The 23,672-nt window shown below is 33.4% G+C and overlaps 3 protein-coding genes and 1 pseudogene across 3 annotated transcripts; 1 reads left to right on the plus strand and 3 right to left on the minus strand.

Moving 5' to 3' along the window:
* Positions 1 to 2,846: 2,846 nt before the first annotated feature.
* Positions 2,847 to 4,083, minus strand: LOC130980445 (uncharacterized; annotated as a pseudogene).
* Positions 4,084 to 4,477: 394 nt separating this feature from the next.
* On the minus strand, positions 4,478 to 6,992 carry LOC130980446 (glutathione S-transferase T2-like). The gene is made up of 5 exons (XM_057904127.1): positions 6,888 to 6,992; positions 6,624 to 6,676; positions 5,487 to 5,509; positions 5,272 to 5,417; positions 4,478 to 5,149 (listed from the first exon to the last, which is right to left on the minus strand). The coding sequence occupies exons 1-5, from the start codon at positions 6,990 to 6,992 to the stop codon at positions 4,478 to 4,480; spliced, it is 999 nt and encodes a 332-aa protein (XP_057760110.1).
* A 650-nt stretch (positions 6,993 to 7,642) lies between these two features.
* LOC130979000 (CDK5RAP1-like protein) lies at positions 7,643 to 10,829 on the minus strand. The gene is made up of 3 exons (XM_057902338.1): positions 10,438 to 10,829; positions 9,123 to 10,180; positions 7,643 to 8,427 (listed from the first exon to the last, which is right to left on the minus strand). Exons 1-3 carry the CDS (start codon positions 10,701 to 10,703, stop codon positions 7,925 to 7,927), a joined length of 1,827 nt encoding a protein of 608 aa, XP_057758321.1. The 5' UTR covers positions 10,704 to 10,829; the 3' UTR covers positions 7,643 to 7,924.
* A 98-nt stretch (positions 10,830 to 10,927) lies between these two features.
* LOC130983085 (D-2-hydroxyglutarate dehydrogenase, mitochondrial) lies at positions 10,928 to 16,693 on the plus strand. Its single transcript, XM_057907267.1, has 15 exons — positions 10,928 to 11,125; positions 11,211 to 11,542; positions 11,628 to 11,729; positions 11,839 to 11,886; positions 12,225 to 12,295; positions 12,672 to 12,790; positions 12,952 to 13,047; positions 13,123 to 13,232; positions 13,804 to 13,884; positions 14,041 to 14,141; positions 14,617 to 14,725; positions 15,401 to 15,506; positions 15,669 to 15,754; positions 15,843 to 15,968; positions 16,053 to 16,693. The coding sequence occupies exons 1-15, from the start codon at positions 11,032 to 11,034 to the stop codon at positions 16,140 to 16,142; spliced, it is 1,671 nt and encodes a 556-aa protein (XP_057763250.1). The 5' UTR covers positions 10,928 to 11,031; the 3' UTR covers positions 16,143 to 16,693.
* The last annotated feature ends 6,979 nt before the right edge of the window (positions 16,694 to 23,672 follow it).

Raw genomic sequence — 23,672 nt, forward strand, 5'->3', positions numbered from 1 at the left:
TTAAATTATATAATATTAATCAGATAATATCTTAAATTAAAGATACTTTTATACCAATAGTAGTCACCAAATTTTATTTTTCTATTAACTACTTAGAATAAAAATACACTCTTGATCTTTTCAGAAACTAAATTATAATCATTTAATTAAAAGACAATTTTTTTATTTTATCTTCCTTTTTATTCCTCTCATGTTTAATATATGTTTTATAAAAATATACATATAAATAATATTTGTTTGGCATTTAATATGAGATGAGATGAGCAGTATTGGGTTCACCTAATTCACCATGCTCCATTATTATTTTGTCTTCACTCTATCTAGAAATGTAAGAAACCCAAATCTCGAAGCCCACCCACGCTTGTCCTTCCCATATTGTTGTTTCTCTTCACTTTTAAGTAAGTCATGACTTAGTTAATTACTTGGTTAATTTGGTTCAATCTTGTGACGTATAATAAAATCAATAGTACATACCAAGAAATAATCTTTGGACCTCAACTTGACAGCTACCCAATATATATTGACCAAGTTGATAACCAATAAAATAGTAATATATTTCTTCCAAATTATCCCTTGCCAAATAACAAAAGCAATTTGATTTTTAATAATAACGATAAACCATAAAGTACAGTTATGAAATTAAGACGGTTGAAATGTGCATGAATGTTGTGATTGGTTATGATAATTATGATAATGAGAAGGTGTCGGCCGTGTACTAACTTGAATGGGGATTGGGGGCGGCTACGAAACTCATTAACACAAAAGAATGGTAATTACGACCGTAGGTGGACTTTCCAAGAGTTGAAAAACTTGCTAAAGGGACCTGTCCCATTGTGACACGTAGAAATTAAAGTGTTACGTTACTCTGAAAGATTGACATGGGAGACGATCAATCTGAATGTTAGTAGTATTTCACATTTGTGATTAAAATTATATATGGATGGAAATTCAGATAAATTCGACTTCACAGCTGAGAGCCGTTAAATAATTTGACTAAATTTTTATTCAATGACTCTCAAATATCAACTTCACATAAAAAGTAGTTTTCACCGTATACATGTGAAAAAATGGTTTCCATATCTACAATAGAACGTTTTGGGTGTGTGGCACGTGAGGGGAAGGGGTGCGGTGCATTGATGAATGTTGATGGCCCTTCAATTGGAAGGTCTTGTCTTCATCCTTCTTCTGTTGCTACACAGTTATCTACACACACTATACTGCTCTCTCGTCTGTCTTTGAAGGCCTTGGCTTTCTTTACGAGACAGGACCACTGTGCACTGTTCAATAATGCATAGCTTGCCTTGCTTTTATGAAGGCTTTCAATGCTTCAAAACTGCTTCAGATCCCTTTCAACTACTCTCACTTTAGCCTACACCAATCATTATACATATCCTATTTTGTCCTCCATATTTCATATCAATCAACATTTTATTAACATACAGCCATACATCTTGTAATAGACCTTAATTTTTTGCTTAGACTTCAAACCCCATGATGATGCCTATTTAGGTTCGTGGTGGGCCAAAAACCATGTTCCTTCCACATGCTTCCTCAACCCTCGCTCACTTGTCAACATATATACACTCCATTCTTTCCTATATTACTTTTCTAATATTTAGGGTTTAGGATGAATTTAAAACTGATTGATTTAGTTTAAAACAAATTGAATTAAAAATTAATAAAAATATTATGTTACATCAAAAATTGGCTAAAAAATTTTGATATGAAAGCAAAATGAATGATATACTTTAACATGGTAATTTTTGGTGTTTTTTAAAATTATGGGAGTACACAAATCGGACCCTCCGATTTGTGTTTAAAAAGTTGAAAAAAATTCAGAGTACACAAATTGGAGGGTCCGATTTGTGTTAAAAAATTGAAAAAACTCAAAGTACACAACTCGGACCATGCGAGTTCTTTGGTGATGAAATTTTGCTTCACAACTCGCATGGTCCGATTTGCAGCTGATGGAATTTGAAATCTAAAACGTGGAATTCGGACTCTCCATTTTTCTTGTTCTGGTAATTTTTTTTATATTTTGAGAGACACAACTCGCAGGGTCTGAGTTCTGCTTCCTCTGATCCCACAACGAGGTGAAGCACCCCTCCTCCCCATACGCGAATCCAACACTTCCTTTACTTCCTTATTCAACTTAAATTTCCTAAAAAATCAATCACCAAATTAGTTATTATATATTTATATATAAATATATGTGTTATTTTATTTAATTTTGGGTAAATACTCTTTTTGGTTCTTGACTTTTTTTCATAAGACATATCATACTTTACTCATCCTTAAACTTCAATCTAGCTCCCACCCATTAATAAAATTGGACAAATCGACCCCTACAACTGGTTGGCAGCAGCCAGCAGGTTATGTGTGCCAGGGGATGTGTTAGACCATCTCCAGTAGGGAACTCATCCCAATTCCTGTTTATGGCCCACCTGTCATAAAAAGTAACTCCACATCAGTTTTTGTGTCATAAACAATAAATAGGAATTCAAAACATCTCTCTCTCTTCTCCATTAGAAGGAACTAACTTTAGTCTCTGTTGTGGTCCCACTTAATTAATTAATTAAAATACTTGAAATTAATGTAATTAATTTTTTTCAATAATGTAATTTAAATTTATAAATTTAAAAATAATTCACTATTAAAAGATATTAATATTAAATAAATTCATATATAACAATAATACACAATATATAATTTGGGGTTACACTAAATTTGTAAAATTATTTTACAAAGAAAAACATAATTAAACTCTATAGTTGACGACAAGCATGGTAAAATTGTCATATGTGTTCAATCAAGTCCTCTTTCAGTTGTTTATGCTGCTGCCTATTTCAAAGTTGGGCATTTCTTTGGAGAAATTGATGGTATGGTGCAAAATCTTCTTCTCCCAGTTGAGGTTGTGATAAGCCATTTTCGACATCATCATACTCTAAGTCTTGAGCAAAATTTCCTGTATAAGTGTCTCTTTCATCCTCAACAATCATATTATGCAATATAATACAAGCTTTTATTATGTTGGCAAGCTTCTTCTTTTCCCAAAAACGAGTTGGACCACGTATAATTGCAAAGCGTGCTTGCAACACTCCGAATGCTCGCTCCACATGTTTTCTTTGCCCTTCTTGGTATTGTGCAAATAACTTGCGTTTCTCCCCTTGTGGCTTTGAGATTAATTTGACAAATGTGGCCCATTCAGGATAAATATCATCTGCTAAATAGTATCCCATAGTATAATTATTACCATTAATAGTATAATTTACCTCAGGAGCACGGTCATTTAGAATATCATCGAACACTGGAAAACGATCTAACACATTGATATCGTTATTTGAACCAAAAACTCCAAAGAACGCATGCCATATCCAAAGGTCTGAAGATGCTACAACCTCAAGTATTATGGTTGCAACCCCACGATAACCATTCATGTACATACATTTCCACGCCTTTGGACAATTTTTTAATTGCCAATGCATGCAGTCAATGCTACCCAACATGCTAGGGAAGTCACGACCCTCCGCTATTTGTAGCAGGCGTTGTACGTCATTTGATTTGGGTTTTTACAAGTATATCCTCGAACACCGAAATGACACATTCAACAAATTTTTCCAAGCATTTAATTGTAGTGCTCTCGCTTATACGCACATAATCATCAACAGCATCAGCTCCTACGCCATATGCTAACATCCGTATCGCAGCGGTACATTTCTGGAGTGGCGACAAGCCTCTTCTTCCAGTTGCATCAACCATCTGTTGGAAATATGGATAGATGTTTGAGAGAGCGTCTACTATCCGAAGGAACACATGTTTTCTCATTCGAAATGTCCGTCGGAAAATGTCAGCATTATACACCGGTTCATCTGCAAAGTAATCTTGAAAAAGGTGATCATGTCCTGCTTCTCGATCTCTGTTGATCCATCTACAAGTAACTGGGATAGAGCTTCTATTGATATCTTCTTCTTCTGAATCTCGGAGTAAACACTCATCGATCCAATTATCTATGAGTGTGTTATCTTGCCGTCTTCTTTTGCCACACAAAGGCTCATTAAACATATCATCAAAATTTCTAGCCATATTTAGAAATGTAATTTTTAGTTCTCTTTCGAGGTGAAAAACAAGAGTTGAAGTGGAGTTGCGGGGTTATTGATAGTTGATATTTATAAGTGTGTCTGCAATAAGTACCTTAACGGCTAGTTTTGCAACGACTACTTAACGACTAGTTTTACAACGTCACTTTCATGAACAATAAGGGCACAATAATATTGACTAATTTAAAAACTTACATCAGAAATAAATAAAACAAACTACATCACATACCAGTAATACCCAATAAAAATAAGAACATACTACATAACTCTACGAATATAAGGAACCATTAAGTAAATCACTTGACGATTATTTTCTCATATGCAATCTCATGAAGAGCTCGTCGTTTTTTACTCATTGTAGACGTGTCAGCATTAAATATTTACATATTCATCTCCATTTCCCTTTCCTTGGCCATCCTTTCCATTTCTCTTTCTTTTGCTTTTATCTCCATTTCTTTAATATACCTCTGGGTTTGTAATTCTTGTTCTTTCATTGCCGCTTGAGCTTGTAATTCTTGTTCTTTCATTGCCGCTTGAATTTGTAACTCCTTCTCTTTGATTGCCATAATTTTTGCTCTATGTTTCTTCTCCTCTTTTCTTTCTTTTTCCATATCCATTAGTTCCTTTTCTCTAACATTCTTAATATATTCCATGAGAGATAATTTTTTGACAACCGATGATTTTCTTTCGCTAAAATTTTCAGACATCTGTGCTTTTCCCTTACCTTTTCTCTTGCTCTTCTCTGATCCTTGTGGGCGAACAGAAGAGTCCACACCGGGTTCATTAGCCAACGGTGTTTCTGGGTTTGATGAGGATGAGTATGCTCCACTTGCACTAACCTTGGTTCTCTTTGAGCCGCCACTCTGTGTAGGTAGTTGGCTTCTCCATTTTTGCTCCAATCTAAGCATGTTCCAATGCCTCTCAAAAGTGAATTTTTTACCATAATTTGTGGAATAAAGTTTATAAGCCAACTCCTTTATATCATCAACGTTCGAACCACTCCTTATGTTTTGACTAGCTTGATCGTAGCAACCAGCAAATTGTGCAACAGCCTTGTTGATTTTATACCATCGTTTTTTACATGCAACTACCCCCTTGTCATGTCGGAGTAAAATTCTACACAGTAGCTATGAATTCAACTCCAAAATGTTTCTCCCTTTTGATCAGTACCAACTATAGGGTCAGTTGAAATATTTAACCACACACTGATCAACATCTCATCCACTTCCCAATGCCAGTGTTGAATACTATCTTGTCTCTGATCTTCAATATCATCATCATTGAGATCGATAGCATCTAATCCACGAGGGTTGGCGAAATCTGAATATTACAAATTTGGACTAGATTGTATATGAATATGAGAGGATGGGTTAGAAGAGGCACCAATACCAGATGTGTTATGTCTTGATGCACTGAATTGAGTTGAAAACGGCAAAGAAGTTGGAGTAACATCTCCGATAGAGGAGTTAAATATGGATGAAAATGGAAAATGTGGTGTTTGTGAATTTTGATTTTGCGGTTGGAATATAGGAAATTGATTATTATAAGGAGCTTGAAAATTGAAATTAGAAAGATTTTGTGGATTTGGATTTTGAAATGTATTCGGTAGTGTGAAATTTTGATTTAGGACTTGAGAGTTTGAGGTTTGAGATTGTTGGGTATTTGGAAATTGAGAAAAGTTTTGTAAGTAATTGAAAAAAGAGCTGAGTTGGTTTGGATCCATTTTTCCGAACAAAAAATAATATTAGCAGAACTTTGATTTTGTAAACTTGGAAGAAAATGAAGAAGAGTAATTGAAAGTGTGAGAATAGAAGTGTATCTAAGTGATATGTATAGAATAACAAAATATCAATTTATTAATAATAACAGAAACATGGTAACAGCTAGTTTCCAACGATTAATTTTGCAACGGCTAATTTTACAATGGCTAACTAAATATAATAATATAAATTATTAATTAAATAAAAATTTAATCATTTAATTAATTAATTATTATAATTATTAATAAATTAAATATGATTTAATTATTTAATATAATTACTTATATATAATTATATAAAATAATTAAATCATATTTAATTTATTAATAATTATAATAATTAATTATATATGTAAAATACTATATATATAACTTTAATATGTATTATGTATATAAAGTATACTATATATATAACGGTCAGCTCAATACATATGTATATAAAGTATTAATTTTATTAATAAAATATCATTTCTTTGAAAGAAAGAGAGTCCCTCTAAGCAGGGTGTCTATTGCTTTGAACTTTGTGAAGGAACTTACTTTTCATTTACTTCAATGGTAGGTCCTCATCTTTTGCTGACACACAGTAAATGAGGCTTAAAATTTTTCTACCATTGGAGTTGCTCTTAGGTGTGTGCAAGGTAGGTATCAACTCCAAATAATTAAAAACCCCCCCTCCTTTGCAAAAAATAAGAATAAAAAAATAAAAAATAAAAAATCATCATCTTTTCTTCTCCTTTTCTTCCCATTTTCTTCCTCTTATTCTTCACCTTTCTCTTCGCCAAACACTGTCATCTTGATCACTATCATCATCGAACATCACCTTCACAACCATCATCACAGCACCACCATTACTGAACCAACTTCTCTTTTTTGAATCCTCTTTCTCTTCTCTTTTTCTTCCTCCATTGCGTCATCTCCAGAACCACCATCTTTTCTTTGTGTTTTGCCACCAACAGTCACCACCACCGTGGTTCCCTCTTCATCTTCTTCTTCTCCTTCTCGCCTTCATCCAACCTCCCTCAATAGCTCACCTCAATATTCTCGACATCACCAAGATCCTCGATGTCTTCACCATTCTTTGCGCCGCCACCGCTAACAACTCCCACTTTCCTAATTGGTACTACGTCCAGAGTCATTTACCCATGTCTCGTCCACTGCAAGCGTTACAAGAGTTCCCATGTGACATCTGGTGAGGCATTCAAGCTCTTCGCTGAGGTCTTTCAGTTGTCCCAAATCTTATTAATGATATATGGATTACTAGCTTTATAATTTTGTTAAGGTTAAGGTTAATGCGTGAAGAGTTTTAAGACTGTGGAGGTAGATAGTAATGATAATGGGTCTGAAGAAGAGAAAAAGAGGAGGGAGAAGGGGAGGAGGAGGAAGAGGAGGAAGAGGAAGAGGGAATGGTTTTAATCCCTGTACTCATTGTCACTTGACATTGACACATCATACTTTACGTGACACGTAAGATTGCCAATTGGTTATAAGGGTCGATTTGTCCAATTTTATTAATGAGTGGGGGCGGATTAAAGTTTAAGGATGATTAGGGTACGATATGTCTGAAAAGGTCAGGAACCAAAAAGGGTATTTACCTTTAATTTTAAAATAAATTTTATATTTTAATATATATTCTATACAAATTAATGAAATTTAACAAAAAAATAATTTAATTTAAATTGATAATTTTACATTTTTATCCTTTATTTATATACAACAAAATTTTTTCCCACCCCCGGTTGCCAAAAAGTGATCGTCACCGGAACTCTTCCATCGATTACCAAAATGGGACAGACAGTTGCCGAATCATAAATCATGGTTTTAAAGGAAAGCTACAAGAAATAAACTCAACCATTATTTGGAAGTTTTAAACAGACAGCTAAATATGCTACAAAGAGATGATTTAAAAAGAATACAATTTAAAGAGACTGGCAAATGCACAATCCACTCCCTTGCTGTATCTTTCTCTAACATAAAATGTGTTGTGTAATAAATGAAAACAAGGTAAAGGAACAAATTATGATGGATTTATGCAAAGATTTCCATGTCAAGCTGTTCATGCTGAAAGGCTCTATACACTGCAGGCAACAGCTTCTTTTTCCAGATTATTGTAAAATGAACTCAACTTGGTGATAGCAAGCGCTTCACCAAAGAGTGATGCTCTTGTAGATCTTGATATGCGCACCTCAACATAATCGCCAACCACAGGATTTCGCCGTGTCTTAACATCTTCCCTGTCTGGTATTGGCACATTGACAAACAAAACCCTGTGGCCCTTGTCGCTCTTGCCCATAAGCTCGGTATCCGGAGCTCTCTTGTTAGGTCCTTCAACCAACACAAGCTGCACGGTTCCAACCTGAGAGTCGAAGCATTTGCCCGTGCTCTCACGAAAAACCTCAATAAGTTCGGTTAGCCTCCTTTGCTTTGTTTCCTCAGGAACATCATCGACATAATTTCGGTGGGCATGAGTTTTCTCCCTCATGCTGTAAGCAAACATGAATGCCATATCATAACCAACAGCTTTTACGAGACTCAATGTGTCTAAATGTTCCTCCTCTGTTTCCCCACAGAATCCTGTTCGTATTCCAAACATAGAAAGAATTGAATCAATCTGCAGTTAAATATTGGTGTGGCAAATAAAACCCTAAAACCTAAAGTTTTGGGTAGCAATACCATACAGTCATACACAAGTAGCTAAATTAGCAACGTGCTTATCTACCTTTTGACTTTTGTACTTTCAAAATACATCTGTTCCATCATATATTAGGAAACAAAATATCTGACCATGATGATGCTGTTGCCAATTAAGAGGATTATATATATGATAGCACATGATGGCATCTTTATCTATGTAGCAGACTCCATCTAACAAAAAAAAAAAAGAAGGCTTAATTGTTGATGCTGATGTTTGGTAATGCAGATTTTATTCACCACTTCCATAGACCTTTCTTAAGGATAACAAGAATCTCTTCTCTATCAATTACTAGTTGTATAAAGTTAGTGAAAAAGTGTTCTCAAGGGTTTCAGCTGACAAAATTTTACACCTAAATAAGCTGGATGGATTCATAACTGTTGAATTTGTGTATTCCGTTCCTTTATGAAAACTAAAAATCTAGATGCCTCAAGAATAGAAGGTCAGCATTAGATACAACATGATTATGAAATAAAAAAAAAAAGTGACAAACACAAAACTTGATCTCTCATGCAGAAATTTTATAGAAAGCCAGAAATTAACGAATAGAAAGGGAGCAACTTGAAAGGCATATTACCACAGATGAAATCACTGCTCAAGGCCACATCTGGAATAATGCTGCGAATTTTATATACAAGCTCCAAATAAGCTTCTCGAGTATATCCTCGTCTCATCCTCTCAAGAACTGTACTACTTCCAGTTTGTGCTGGTAAATGTATCAGTTTGCATATATTATGTCTTTCTCGCATAAGATAAAGCAATTCATCCGGAAAATCTTTAGGGTGTGGAGAAGTGAATCTGAATCGCATCTCAGGAAATTCCAAGGAGAGTCGGTCCAACAGATCAGAAAATCTTAAACCCATTTTTTTCACCTTAGAAATGCTGGAAAACCCATCACTAAATTTCCAGTTGGAGCCTGGTTCAACCTCTTTCTCAATGCCGGATGCATCATTATAGCTGTTCACATTCTGGCCTAGAAGTGTTACTTCTTTCACGCCTTCTTTCCAGAGCTCTGCCACCTCTTTCACAATGGAATCCACAGGGCGCGATCGCTCTCTGCCTCTTGTGAATGGCACAATACAGAATGAACACATATTGTTGCAACCCCTCATCACAGAGACAAAAGCACTAATCGAGTTCTTGGATATCCGAACTGGATTAATATCGGCATACGTCTCCTCAAGGGAAAGAAGAGTATTGATCCCCTTCTGGCCATAGTCAACCTCCTCCAGCAACCGCGGCAAATCCCTATAAGCATCAGGACCGCAGACCACATCAACCATTTTGTCTGCATCAAGTATCTTTTCCTTCAACCTCTCGGCCATACATCCCAAAACAACCACTTTTGGAGGGCGCAAGGACTGCGACCTTCCGGTGGCAACATTGCTCTTCCAATGCCTCTTAAGAAACCAAAAATAGTTAAGCCTCTGCCACACTTTCTGCTCAGCATTATCTCTAATGGCACAAGTATTAATGAATATTATTTCAGCACTCTCAGGAACACTCACTATTTCGCCATAGCCGGCATTGTTCATGATGGAGAGGACAATCTCCATATCATTAACATTCATCTGACATCCATAGGTCTCATGGTATATACGACCTTTCGAAGGAGCTTCATTGTCTGGTACAACACTATTCGGAAAAACACAAAAAATAAGCAAACTATCTCCATTCCTAATCCCTATTCTTATTTAAACCTGTAATTCTACAATTGGGGAAACAAAAAGAAAAATTCCTCTTTTTTTTACACTATGCTTATAGTTGTTGTGACAGAGATATATGCGTCCTACTATTAATATTCAAATTCAATTCGACAGAAGCAAAAGGCAAAACAAATACCCAGAGAACTGAAAAAGAAAAAGATTGAATTTTGAAGAGAAGTAACTCACAGGGGTTGAGGTTGGGAAGAGGTAAGGGTAGCTTGAGGTAGGAAGTGAGGGAGTGAGGGAGTAGGACCCTCTAATTTGCTGGAACGAGAGAAACTTCTCGAAGAGCTTGCGACGCAGAGCTTGAAAGTAGAAAGTGGGAGTGGGCGTGGTGATGAGGTAGTGAAAGAAGAATGGCGGTGGAAGTTGAAGATTGTGAGAGTAAAACGAGGACGATGAAGCTTAAAAGGTTGGTTCATTATGGATGAAAATGTAAGTAACGACGCCATTGAGTTCTCTCCGCCGCTGCAGGCTGCCGCCACCGGTATATGGTGGATAAGGTCTCTTCCCTGCTACTTCTACTGCTCCGCTTTGTGGATTATTCCCACCATAACGCTATCCCTCACAACGCAACATTTTCTTGTCGTTTCGTATCGCTTAATTGTTAAAAATAAAAGTCTTGAATAGTAATTTAAAAATTGATTTCTATTTATTTTTTAATCATTGTTTAAAAATATTACGTACACGGTACAGCTACATCCTACATAGACTGATAGACATGATATGAATCGTGTTTAGCTGATAATAACGATCTGCAACAGAAGCTGAAGTTCCAAGATGGTAAATCGGAACTGCAGAGCCACACTTCGCCTCCTTACCTTAATCAATCGTCAAGGCCACCCACACCCACCACTCTCCTCTTCTCCTTCTGGTCACATTTCTCATTCTTATCTAATTCTCCCGTTTTCAATCGCTTTTGTTTTTTTTAACGTTGCTCTGTTTTTACTCGGGGACAGGAATTGATGCATGCTGGAAGCAGTTACAGCGCAACAATGTTCACGGGGAGCATAAAATTGTGTCCTTTTTCAGCCCGTTAGCAAGTTCCCTGAATACTAGGCAATGGGGTGTTAAGATTCAGAGTAGATGTTATGGTTCAGCTTCTGTGTTGGTTCAGAGGAACCCCAAATTCTCAAAGTTGAATGATGAAGATGTTAGATACTTTGAGGGGATATTGGGTGCCAAGAATGTCATTCAGGATGATGAAAAGCTCATCACTGCAAACACTGATTGGATGCGTAAATACAAAGGCTCCAGTAAGCTCCTTCTACAGCCACGCACCACTGACCAGGTTCTTCTTTTAATAGAATCAACAATTACTTTGGTTCATTGAAGCATATCCAAATTGTCATGGCTATGTGTATTTGCTTCTGCAGGTTTCTGAGATTCTTAAGTACTGTAACTTCAGATGTCTGGCTGTTGTTCCCCAAGGTGGTAACACTGGTCTTGTAGGTGGAAGTGTACCTGTTTTTGATGAAGTATGATGTTGAGTTCATTAAGCATGCTATTCTTTTTTCCCTTAAAAGAATGATGGGGCTCATCGAACTTAGTACATTGACAACTTTTTCCTATAATCTAATGCTGCAGGTTGTTGTCAGTCTTAGTGCTATGAGTAAAATCATATCCTTGGACAAGGTAGAACATTTACTTCTTGGGAGACATATAGGCTACGAGTTCCCTTCTTCTGTTTGTATATGTTTATCAATGAGCCTTTTTCTCTCTAGTTTTGCTGGCAGTTCAGCATTAAAAAAGAAAATCAGGCTGTCTTTCTTATATCTATTCGCTTCCTACAAGGATGAAACTTCAGTTTATGGTTGTATATTGGGATAGCTTATTACGTGTTCAGAAAACTCCATAATGAATGCTGCAGATAGAGTTTGTAGCTGCAAAGTTATTTCTTGTGAAAAGATTTTGAAAACCCAAGTTACGGATTTGAATACTTAACCTGAGGTTTTTGCCAATGCATGTTTCAGGTTAGCGGTATATTGGTATGTGAAGCAGGGTGCATATTGGAAAATATAATATCATTCCTGGACAGTGAAGGGTAATAGTTTTCATGCATAAAGTCAATGTCATTTGTAACTTATATATTAATTTCATAGCACTCTTTGTTTTTTTTTTTTATTAGTATTATTTAGACACTTATGCTGGCTCCTCTTTCATGAAGAATTTAAACTACTACCAAATATGTTATCTTGATTCAATATTTTACATTAATATTTCTAAAATTATTTGGCTGTTTGCTTGACAAAATTATGCTAATAGTGGAGTTCTCCAAGCTCAATGTTGTGCAAATGCAGTGTCACAGCCTAGGTCTTGAAAGTTTAGACGATTGATTCCCCTCTCTGCCTATTTGAGTTATTAGCTTATAACCTTGACATATGCTTTCTGTATTTAAGTGGTGTACACTTTTCATTCAGATTTATTATGCCACTAGACTTAGGTGCAAAAGGGAGTTGCCAGATTGGTGGAAATGTTTCAACTAATGCTGGCGGGTTGCGTCTTCTTCGATATGGATCCCTTCATGGAAATGTACTTGGTAAAAGGAATACTTGTAACCTGTTAAACTCCACTATTCAAATATGTTCATCGTTGCATGTTATTTGAGTTTTATACTTCCAAAGTCAATGTATAAATCTGGATGAATAAATGGAGTTCAGTTGAAAGGTGAAACTACCAATGATTTTTACTGCCTAGCAGGTATTGAAGCTGTTCTAGCAGACGGTACTGTACTTGACATGCTTAAGACATTACGCAAAGATAATACTGGATATGATTTGAAACATCTATTTATAGGTATCTAGTTAACAATTACGCAAGTCTGGAACCTAATGATAGATGTATTTGTAACTTAACTTACAAATGATGTAGGAAGTGAAGGTTCCTTGGGAATTGTTACTAAGGTTTCGATACTTACCCCACCAAAATTATCTTCAGTAAATGTGGCTTTTCTTGCTTGCAAGGATTATAGCAGTTGCCAGGCATGATCAATGTTCTTATTTTTAAATTTATTTTTCTTACTGAATTTTTTAACTTATCATTCTTTTATTCTTGTTTTTGCATTCATAGATTATGTTATCCCATGCGGTTACCTTAATTGATTGCCCTTTTTGAAATTGGCAATTTTATATTCAGGAATTGTGAGGCTCTGATTTTTGTTCTTTATTCTTTATCTTTTTTACCTTTTTCGTTGAGGAAGCTTGTCGAAATTCATTATAATTTTCATCTTATGTCCTTAATGAATTTCTTCTTTTGTAAAATAGAATTTTATAATGAAGATGAAGGGTCCTGAATCTGAAATCATAAATTGCTTTGTTTTGTGTGCCTTGATATAGGCAAGAGAAAAGTAGGTCTCCATTGACAAACTGTTCTGTATAAGCTTAATGTTACCAATTAGGTGAAATTCTTGAATAAGTTTACCTATTGTATTCATTTTTTTTAACTCACAATATATACTGCTAACTATTATCTGATGTTTGTTTGAATTTTGTGTGCGAGTTTGAAACAGGCATACATCTAACCAGATTATTTCTGGTTCTTTTTGTATTTCAGAAACTGCTACAGGAAGCAAGGAGGAAACTTGGGGAGATTTTGTCAGCATTCGAATTCTTAGATAGCAATGCTATGAATTTGGTAATCTTTATAGATTTGTGACTGTCTATGTTGATTGCTAATTTGCTATTAATAAATGCATTGTAGCTGTCCTACTTCTGAGAGAATTATTAGGACTTAGTGACTGCCTCTGTTTGTTGGATCCTAGTCTTGCTGATTTGATTTGGTTTCTAACAGGTTTTAAATCATTTGGAAGGTGCTCGCAATCCATTACCTACGTCACTGCATAACTTTTATGTGCTAATTGAGACAACTGGCAGTGATGAATCCTCAGACAAGTGAATTTCTCACCCAATTATTTTGATTAGTTTTGCTTATATCGGTAGAATAAATTATATTGGCATCCTTTGTTCTGAATTTTCATCTATAAAAAGCCTCTTTAAAAAATGTAATGTAGATAATCCATTCCTCAATGGAATTCATTCAATTTGCAGTGTTAGTGTATCTTTTTAATGATATATATATATATATATATATATAAGTGAAATGCAGGGTTAATTGAGTGACTAACCAAAGGAGATATATTTTAAATGTCCTATTGTCAGCTTAACATCCTTGTGCTTATCCTAATAAAAAGTTCTATCCATTAACCTCTGAATGTGTTTCGCCATGTTTCTTAACATTTTATTTTATTCTATTTATCTTATTACTTAATATGTCTGTTTGGTTTAGTTGTAAATTCTAAGTGTGTAGTCTATGTTTTAATCATCCACGTTTGATGTATGTTATATTTTGAATTTTTGATATTTCCAGACAGAAGCTTGAAGCATTCCTACTTGGCTCCATGGAAAATGAATTGATATCTGATGGTGCTCTTGCACAGGACATAAACCAAGCATCATCTTTTTGGCTTCTGCGTGAGGTCATTTCTCACTCCATGATTTTCCATTTTGGTGGAATAGATTATGCTGTTCAAAATTAATGATAAATTGTATAGTCGTGCATAGCTTTTCTTCTTATTGATGTTATTCTATGAGCTTGCTTTACAAACTTTTGTGTCAGTGCTTTTACCTCTTTTGAATTGTATTTTTTAGGTCAGCTATACAACTTGCGTTTTGAATTTGTATACCAATTTCATATAATAGAGTCACTATTGTGAGATTATCTATGTGCCTGTCCACTTATCCACTTGCATTCCTACAAAAACCCTCTATTGGCTCCTTCATATTGTTAGAGCATATTTCAGTTCAAACTTTCCAGATGCTTTTACACTTTTACTCTTTTAAATGGTATGGGCTTCCTTCTAAATTGCTTGTCTTTATTCCTTGGTTTTCATTGGCTAAGTTGCTAGTGTTTATTCTGATTTCACCAGTTGATTCTTAGCCCATGTGGATGCTTTCCAGTATGGCCCCTTAGTTGCTTCTTTTACAATTATTGGCTATAATGCTGTGGAAACTAAATCATTTGCTTTTATTATTACTATTATTATTTAAGGGGAAAAAGATGGAAATTAAATTTTGGTCAAAAGAACTACTTTCTTATGCTTATTTAGCAAGGGTTTGTCGTCGGTAGTTGAAATTTCAGTTTAACATCCCAGGGAATACCAGAGGCACTGATGCGAGCAGGAGCAGTTTACAAGTATGATTTATCGATACCTGTTGAAAAGATGTATAATCTTGTTGAAGAAATGCGCTCAAGATTAGGTAAGAGAGTATAAATCAGCAGAGTAAGTGGATTACACAAATATGTTTATTTTTATTTTCCTAGATTTTTTTCCTAAGAATCCCTATTTACAATTAAAGATTTTACACAAACAGAGTATGTTATCAGCGGTTATTACCGTCTTAAAATAATCCGAATTGTAGGTAATGATGCAAATGTAGTTGGATATGGTCACCTTGGAGATGGTAATTTGCATTTAAATGTCTCTACCCCTCAGTATGATGATAAGGTAGCAAGATCAAACACAAATGAACTATTTGGTTATGAAATCCTTGTCTTCAATTTAGATGAATAATCAAAATATTAAAACTTTGCAGATTTTATCACAAATTGAGCCTTTTGTATATGAATGGACATCTAAGCATCATGGTAGTATCAGTGCTGAGCATGGCCTTGGACTAATGAAAGCTAACAAGATTTTCTACAGCAAGTCACCAGAAACTGTATGTATTGTATTGCATCTACTTGTGTTTTCTATTTGAGAATGTAAACTTAACTGTGCATTGAATGTCTTAACTATTGGACAGGTGAAAGTGATGACTTCAATCAAGAAATTGTTGGACCCCAATCACATACTCAACCCATATAAAGTTCTTCCTTGTTCTTCAATTTCATGAGTCTTACATGTGTAAATCTTGTTTTCATATTTGACTTCTTTAAATTGAGATGATGCAAGTACAGTGGAGCTGTCTCCTCATATTTGACTCAACAACACTGCTGCACTGTAAATAATAAATAATACTACTATACTAAATAAATTTATGGTCCATGAATTTGATGGAACATGAAACTAGGATTAGCATCATGATTAAATAATTGAATTTTTTTTTAGGTCAATTGTGAGTCCTTAATTGGCTGTTTCAGGAATATTTTGTGCAAATTCTTTCCTCCTAGTATAACTGTGGAACCTTTCATTCTAAGGTGAAGTATAGAAGAATTTATTAAGAGCAAGAAAAGCACTTTGCTATAAATCTCATGGAAAAAGAATGGAAGCAAGTTAATGCGAAGGGAATCACTTCTAGTGTCTTGAGATTTAGGGTTTAAGACTAGATTCATTGCTTCATGCATTACTTTATATAGAGAATTAGAGACCTTTTGGTTAAGCTTGAGATTTGTTAGTGTGTTCGGTCAAAGAAAAGATAATTAAATAAAGGTGAGAACAAAGATGAGTATATACCTTTCATTCTAACCTATCATCTAATTAAAGTTTTTTTATAAAGAAAATTTTCTTTTCTATTGCATTACTATCTTTTCTCCTCCAAAAGCATGTTCTAGAAGCCACAAGTCCATAACATAGGGCAGACCATTAATTACTTAGTTTTCAACATTGAGACTTTCATGTGGTGTTTCGCCTTTAATTTCCCTAAGAACAAATGTAGATACGAGCTTTCCACTAAACACGCCTAGAATATATGCTTATCTTCTACCCTTAATTGCCTTAGAAATAAGCCAAATTCAAAATGTTAAAGTCATTACTAACTTTTTATTATAAGTGCTCCATCCACATATGATAGATCGTGAGAAAGTAAAATAAATAAAATACTAGTGTTAGTTCTTTTTCTAGTTTATTCAAAACTCACCCTGCCTTATGCAATTCATTGATGCTATATTTTCGTAAGTAAACCTAAACAATTTATATTGATTGGTTTAAGTAATATTTCTTTGAATTTGGTAAATAATAAGAAACTTAGCACTATAAGTGAGAGCTTTATTTCTATAGCAGGTCAACACAGTTTTTTCTTCTTCTTTTTATATATATATATTTTGGTCAACAGGTCAACTCAGCTTGAGCCTGAAAGTCTTGAACTATATTATTTTCAAGACCGACAAATTTGAAATTCTAAAGTAGTGTTTATTTTGAGATATTGGAACAGAGATCGAAGATCTAAAATTTTTAAAGACAAAGACTGAAATTTTAATAATATTTTATACCTAAAATACTCTCAATTCAATTAATTAATTCCAATTTTACTCTTTGTGTAAATTTAATTAGAATTTTATTCAGTCACAAAAAAAAAAAATAGAATTTTATTCTTGTTTCAACTTCTGTCTTCCATTTTATACCAAATAGAATACTGAGATTTATTTTCGTCTCTAGCTCTTATTTCCTATTTCTCCGTCTCAATCTTTTAGTCTCTGTCTCTCCACCAAACACTACTTAATAGTTTTGGATTTATATTGGTGGTTTAGAATAAAAAGAACGCTTTTGTATATAATAACCAGACCACTTTTCCTTTTCTTTGATTTGTCACTTTTCTTAAATTAAGTTTAGCTCAAGTTAAATTCAGCTTTCTCGTGAAACTCTTGTGTGTCTGAATGTACTTGCATTTATTTAATGAAAAGTTCCAATAATTTAAAAAAAAAGTTTGGTGATTTTTATTCTAATCCTAATGATTATGTGTAGCTAGCTGTATGTTTTGGGATATTATTTCACTTAACTGAATTATCATATATTCACAATCTCCATAGCGGAGGTCTAGTTTGAAGTTTTGACGATGAATGAATGATAAGAGAGCGTGTGGTTCATGCGTGAAATACTTGTGGTTGTGGTTACTCATCAACAAATCTATACATGACCTACCATTATTGGATCACTCCTCCTATTCAAATCTTATGATGAACATCACTATCTATAGAGATCTCTTTTGATATCAATTTCCCCAGCTTCCTACCAATGGTTTAATTTGGAAGAAATTAAAAGGATGAAGATATGAAATTATGGACTACAATGTTGCCTTTTCAATGCTTCCAAATTTGGCGCCACCCTTTTGTCTGTTATGTAAGGACGATGGTTTGTTTGCAAAAATTAAGATCGAAAAATTAGGATTTAATTATCATGTTTGGTGGTCAAATATTAAAATTAAAATTTTAATTTTGAAATATAAAATTTCAGTCTTTTTAATATTTCTAAAAAGTAAGGATATAGAAAACTGAATTTTTTGGAATAACAACTAAAGCTTTAATAATATTTTTTTTTTAAATACTCTTATTTAATTTTTTTAAAATTTTAATTCTATCCCTCTTTAAAAACAAATTAGAATTTCTCTCTTAATTCTATATATATCTTAAACCAAATATAATACATAGAGTTAATTAACTATTTGTCTTTAATTTTTTTTTTATCTTTTAATTTTAGTTTTTCTTCTAAACGTAGTTTAATATACCACTCTACTTTACTGTAAATTGCAATGGAAAAATAAATATAAGAAAAGAATATTTGTGCTGCCAATGCAAAATATAAAATATTTAGATAGATGCCTCTATTTGATTTTCAACCGGATAATGGTTAATATTTATTTTCCTGAATAAACGGTAAACAAAATTAATAACTTATAATAGTGGGTTTAATACTTTATTAACACCAACAAATTACCCCAATTTTTCTACTGACCTTAGGCCACATCAGTTGTCATGTATTAATCACTTACCAAAAACTTTATACAAATTGCAATATAAGACACTAATTAACTACTAACTAGGTGGCTTCACCAATACCCTAATTTTTATTTATTTTAGTAATGTTCGATTTCATTCTTGTTGGATGAGTTATATAATAAGTATGATATTATAATGAAGATTTTATAATTATTTTTATGTGAAAATATTTTTTTAATTTTTAGATTATGAATTGTATAGTTAAATTTTAATATTTATAAAATTATTATCTTTATTTAAAACATAACTAAATAAATCATATTTTTAAATAAAGTATCTTTATAAAAAAATATTTTTATCATCTTTATTTAAATAGTTGCCTATATAATAAGGCTTGTGTTTATGCTTAAGTTGAGACTTGAGAGTGACGATTGAAACATGCTCACACTCCAAGGAGTATATACAATATGGTCACTTTTTATATTTTGGTGATGGAGTTCCGCTGGTATTTTTTACTAATTTGGATATTTGGTTTTTTTTTTTTTTTGTACAGATACTATAAATTTAAAAGTCAAATTCGTGGTTTTTATTTTTTTCTAAAAAAAATTACAAATCTCAGAGTTAGATTTAATTTTTTTTATTTTAAAATTTTTTAAATATACAATTTTGAGTCAGATTTTATATTTTAACATTGAAAATTTTTTAAAATGTACAAATCGGAGCCTCCGATTTACTTTACATCGAATTCTCTAATTTATATACTATAAAAATCTACCTTTTAACATTAAAATTTGAAGGTCCAATTTATTTTTTTAAATAAATAAATAAAATTATATAAAAAAGTACATTAATTAACTATGTTATCGAATTACACACAATTTTTTTTATTACTAAAAAAATTAGCCCAATATGGTAGCTGGGGCGTTCAATTGGGCTATGGCTAAATATGAGAATATATTCTAATATATATATGAATTAATTTTTACCGAAAAAAAAATATATATGAATTAATCAGTGTCAAATCTATTTATACTTTCCGTTACTAGAGCATTCAAAACAAATTAGGATTTTATTTGGTTCCAGATACCTTTCTTTTTATTTCTAATTTTTAATTTAACTAATCCGAAAGTATCACATTTGTTAGTTTCTTACTTTTTAAGGTCGTGTTCAAGAAACTACGAGAATAACTCATTTCTTTTTTGTATTATTTATTTATTTATAAACTATAAAAGCATAAGATGAAAAAGATTGTGATATTATATTAATGAAATTATATTTATTTAAAAAACTATTGATCGGATGAAAGTGTGACAATTTATCATAAAATAGAAAAATAACGAGGATAACAATAAAATAACAACCATGCTAATGCTATGATAAAATATTGGATGTTTTTATTGGAATTACATATTAATATTAGAGTGTACTCTTCCCTCTAAAGCGGTTAAACATGTGAAGTGAAAAAGGATTCCTTTTAGATATTTTTATGTAATCTTAAGGTTGAAATTTACTTTGTTTATATACCATCTGATATTTAAAAAAAAATGATACATTATGAATAAAAATTATTATTATTAACTATATGATATCCGCGGGTATCCAACCCGACCGGAGCGGAATGGCCTGCGGAGCGGGTAGGGTGTGGGTTGAGCCTCAACCCTACCCGCACCCCCTATACTATGTGTTATATATGTTTAAAAATGTTACATATGGGAGTTGAACCAAGGACTTTAAGTATGTGCAAAATATTCCTAACCACTGAACCAAGAATACTTGTGTTATTTATAAGATATTTGTGTCATTATAATATTTCTTTTTGTCAACTCGCGGGTAGGGTCGGATACCCGCGGGTTGAGCGCGGATAGGGTTAGGGTTGGGTATTTCTCAACCCGCGGATAGGATAGGGTTGAGTATTAGTTAAAAACTCAACCCGCGGGTAGGGTTAGGGTTGGGTTCAAACCCTACCCTACCCTACCCATTGCCACCCTAGTATATACTTGATAAGATGTGCCAAAAAAATGATTCGAAGAATTTTTTGACGATATTATAAATATGTATAATCAATTTTATGATTCATTATTTAAATCGATACAATATAAATTATAATCATTTAAAAAATTAGATTAAAAATAGAAACTAAAATATATAATTCAAATCATAAATAGTTTTTTTATTTTATTTTTTAAATTAAGTTAAACTATATTATAAACTCTATTTTTTAATTATTCAATATCGTAAATTTATTATTAATGTAAACAATATAAACATATACATATCTCGAGTTAAATCTTAAAATAGTCCTTGAGATTCACAAAAATGCACCGATTTAGTCCTTGACTTCTCAATTGTACTATTTATGTTATCGAGATTGAAAAAAATGCACCTAGTTGGTCCCTCCCTCCTTTTCCGTCCAAACTCCTTCTCGGCGGCAGTGATGTGGCAATTTTTTGCCATACTGGACATCCCAACGGTTACATGACGTGGCTATCGAAAGTTTGTAACCCAATGTGGTTCCTAAATCCTTTTTTAACTCTAACTGCTGATGGAGTAGCGTACCACTTCTTCTTCTTTTTCCCTGTTCGTTTGCTTCGTTGTTGCTGTATTGGGTGGAACGATGGTTGGACGTGCAAATGAGGGAGACGAGAGTTCTATTCGATCAACGACAAGAACGCCAAGTCGCAGCAGAGCCTCACGAGTGCCAGAGCTTTCGATAACCATGGAGTTTAATAAATTTGTGCACAGTGAAAATGATTTGGTTTCGTAGTCATAGTAGAGATAAGTGTTAAGCATCTTGTTTGTTTGATTGTTGTTAAACGTGTTTGTTTGGCTGCTGAGAAAATTGAAGCAGAAAAAAAAAAGAAAAAAAAAAGAGTTTTGATTCTTTTGGGGGGTGATTGTTTCTATAGTTGACTAGTTATAGTCTTATAGGTCATGAGTTGACTTCACCAACTTTTTGTTGGTCTTTGGTTATGTAGGTGTTGGTTCTTCTTGCTTGAATCCCAATTTTGACTCATTCTTCTTTTAAAGAAAAATTGAATGCACATAACTTGTTTGTGAAAATGACACAGAAAAGTGCACTTTTGATCCCTTTATAGTGATTGTTAATTGTGAGAGTACGGCTCTATACGTTTATTTTCCCATAGTTTTGTGTTGGAGGAAACAAGCTACGGTTCATACAGAGGAAGCTAGGTGTTTTGTGTTTATGTCTGTCTGTGTGCTTTGAACATTAAACTTGTTATTTGGACTGTGATTTTTGTACATTTTTTCTCAAAAGTGTTAGTAAAAAGAGAATATAGAACAGATGGAAGCCACTTCTATGACTCATCAGTTGTTGAAGGGCTTTTGTGATGGTACACAGTGAAAGTATGCTGTTTTTTGGAAGCTTAACCACCGTTTTTTCATGTCAGTTTCGGGGCTATTTGTTATGCTGTCTTTTGTGTTTGTTTGTGCTGAAATGAGTAGAGTTGTCTTTTTATGTGGTAATTTTTCAATAAGTTAAGCTAGTTGTTTACGTTTAATTTTCTGGAGTATCACATAAGCCTTGTCGTTTTAGGACTTTGACCTGGGAAGATAGATATTATGGTTACCAGAAAACTAATGAGCCTGCGGAGAGTATATTGGATGACATCAATTTCAAATTCCCAACTGAGGTATATTCTTCAAGTGGTAAAAGTATTGATCGAATAGAATAGAACTCCCGTCTCCCTCATTTGGACGTCCAACTATCGTTCCACCTAATACAGCAACAACGAAGCAAACGAACAGGGAAGAAGAAGAAGTGGTACGCTACTCCATCAGCAGTTAGGGTTAAAAAGGGGCTTAGGGACCACATTGAGTTACAAACTTACGATAGTCACGTCATGTAACCATTGGGATATCCAGCATGGCAAAAAATTGCCACATCACTGCCGCTGGAAAAGAGTTTGGACAGAAAAGGGAGAAATGACCAATTAGGTGCATTTTTTCCAATCTGAAAGATATAAATAGTACAATTAGAAAGTTAGAGACCAAATCAGTACATTTTGTGAATCCTAGAGACCACATATCTCGTTTAAAACATAAACGATATAAATGTAAATATAATTTTTTTGAAATATGGATAAATAATTAAATATAGTTTTTTCGCATACAAAATATGTGTATATATATATATATATTTCGTTTGCATAATAACGTTGAAATATAAATAATTTAAAATTTAATTATTTATTTAAAATTTTATTTTTATATACTGTTAATTTTATACAAAATAATCAATGACATGTTATTATATAAGTAAAATAAATAATTTTATATTAAAAAATTTATTTAAATATATAAATATGAATATATTATCGATAAAAGAGAGTGTGTGAAAAAATATTAAATTAAAAAAAATTTACATACAATTATTTTTATATAAAAGTATTAATAAAAAATAATTAAATAATTTAATTAAATTATTATTTAATATTTTTCAATTATGATCTAAGCAATGTTCTGAAAACCGGACCGGATCGGCCGGTTCGACCGGTTTAACCGTGAACCTGCAATGCAAACGGTCCGGTCCTCCTGCAGAAACCGTCCTGAAAAGAACCGGCGACGAACCGGCGAACCGGCCAAAAATCGACCGGTTGGACCGAACCGGTAACCGGCCGGTTCTGCCTAAACGACGTTGTTTCATTATCTAATAAAAAACCCTTAACCCGACCCGACCCGACCCGAAGAGCACCCTGACCCGGCGACCCCAAGCACCCCCCGTTTCTTCCCCCGAATCCCTAATTATGTGTGTT

This window comes from Arachis stenosperma, chromosome 5 (genome assembly GCF_014773155.1).
Source record: "Arachis stenosperma cultivar V10309 chromosome 5, arast.V10309.gnm1.PFL2, whole genome shotgun sequence".
In the NCBI taxonomy this organism is placed as follows: Eukaryota; Viridiplantae; Streptophyta; class Magnoliopsida; order Fabales; family Fabaceae; genus Arachis; species Arachis stenosperma.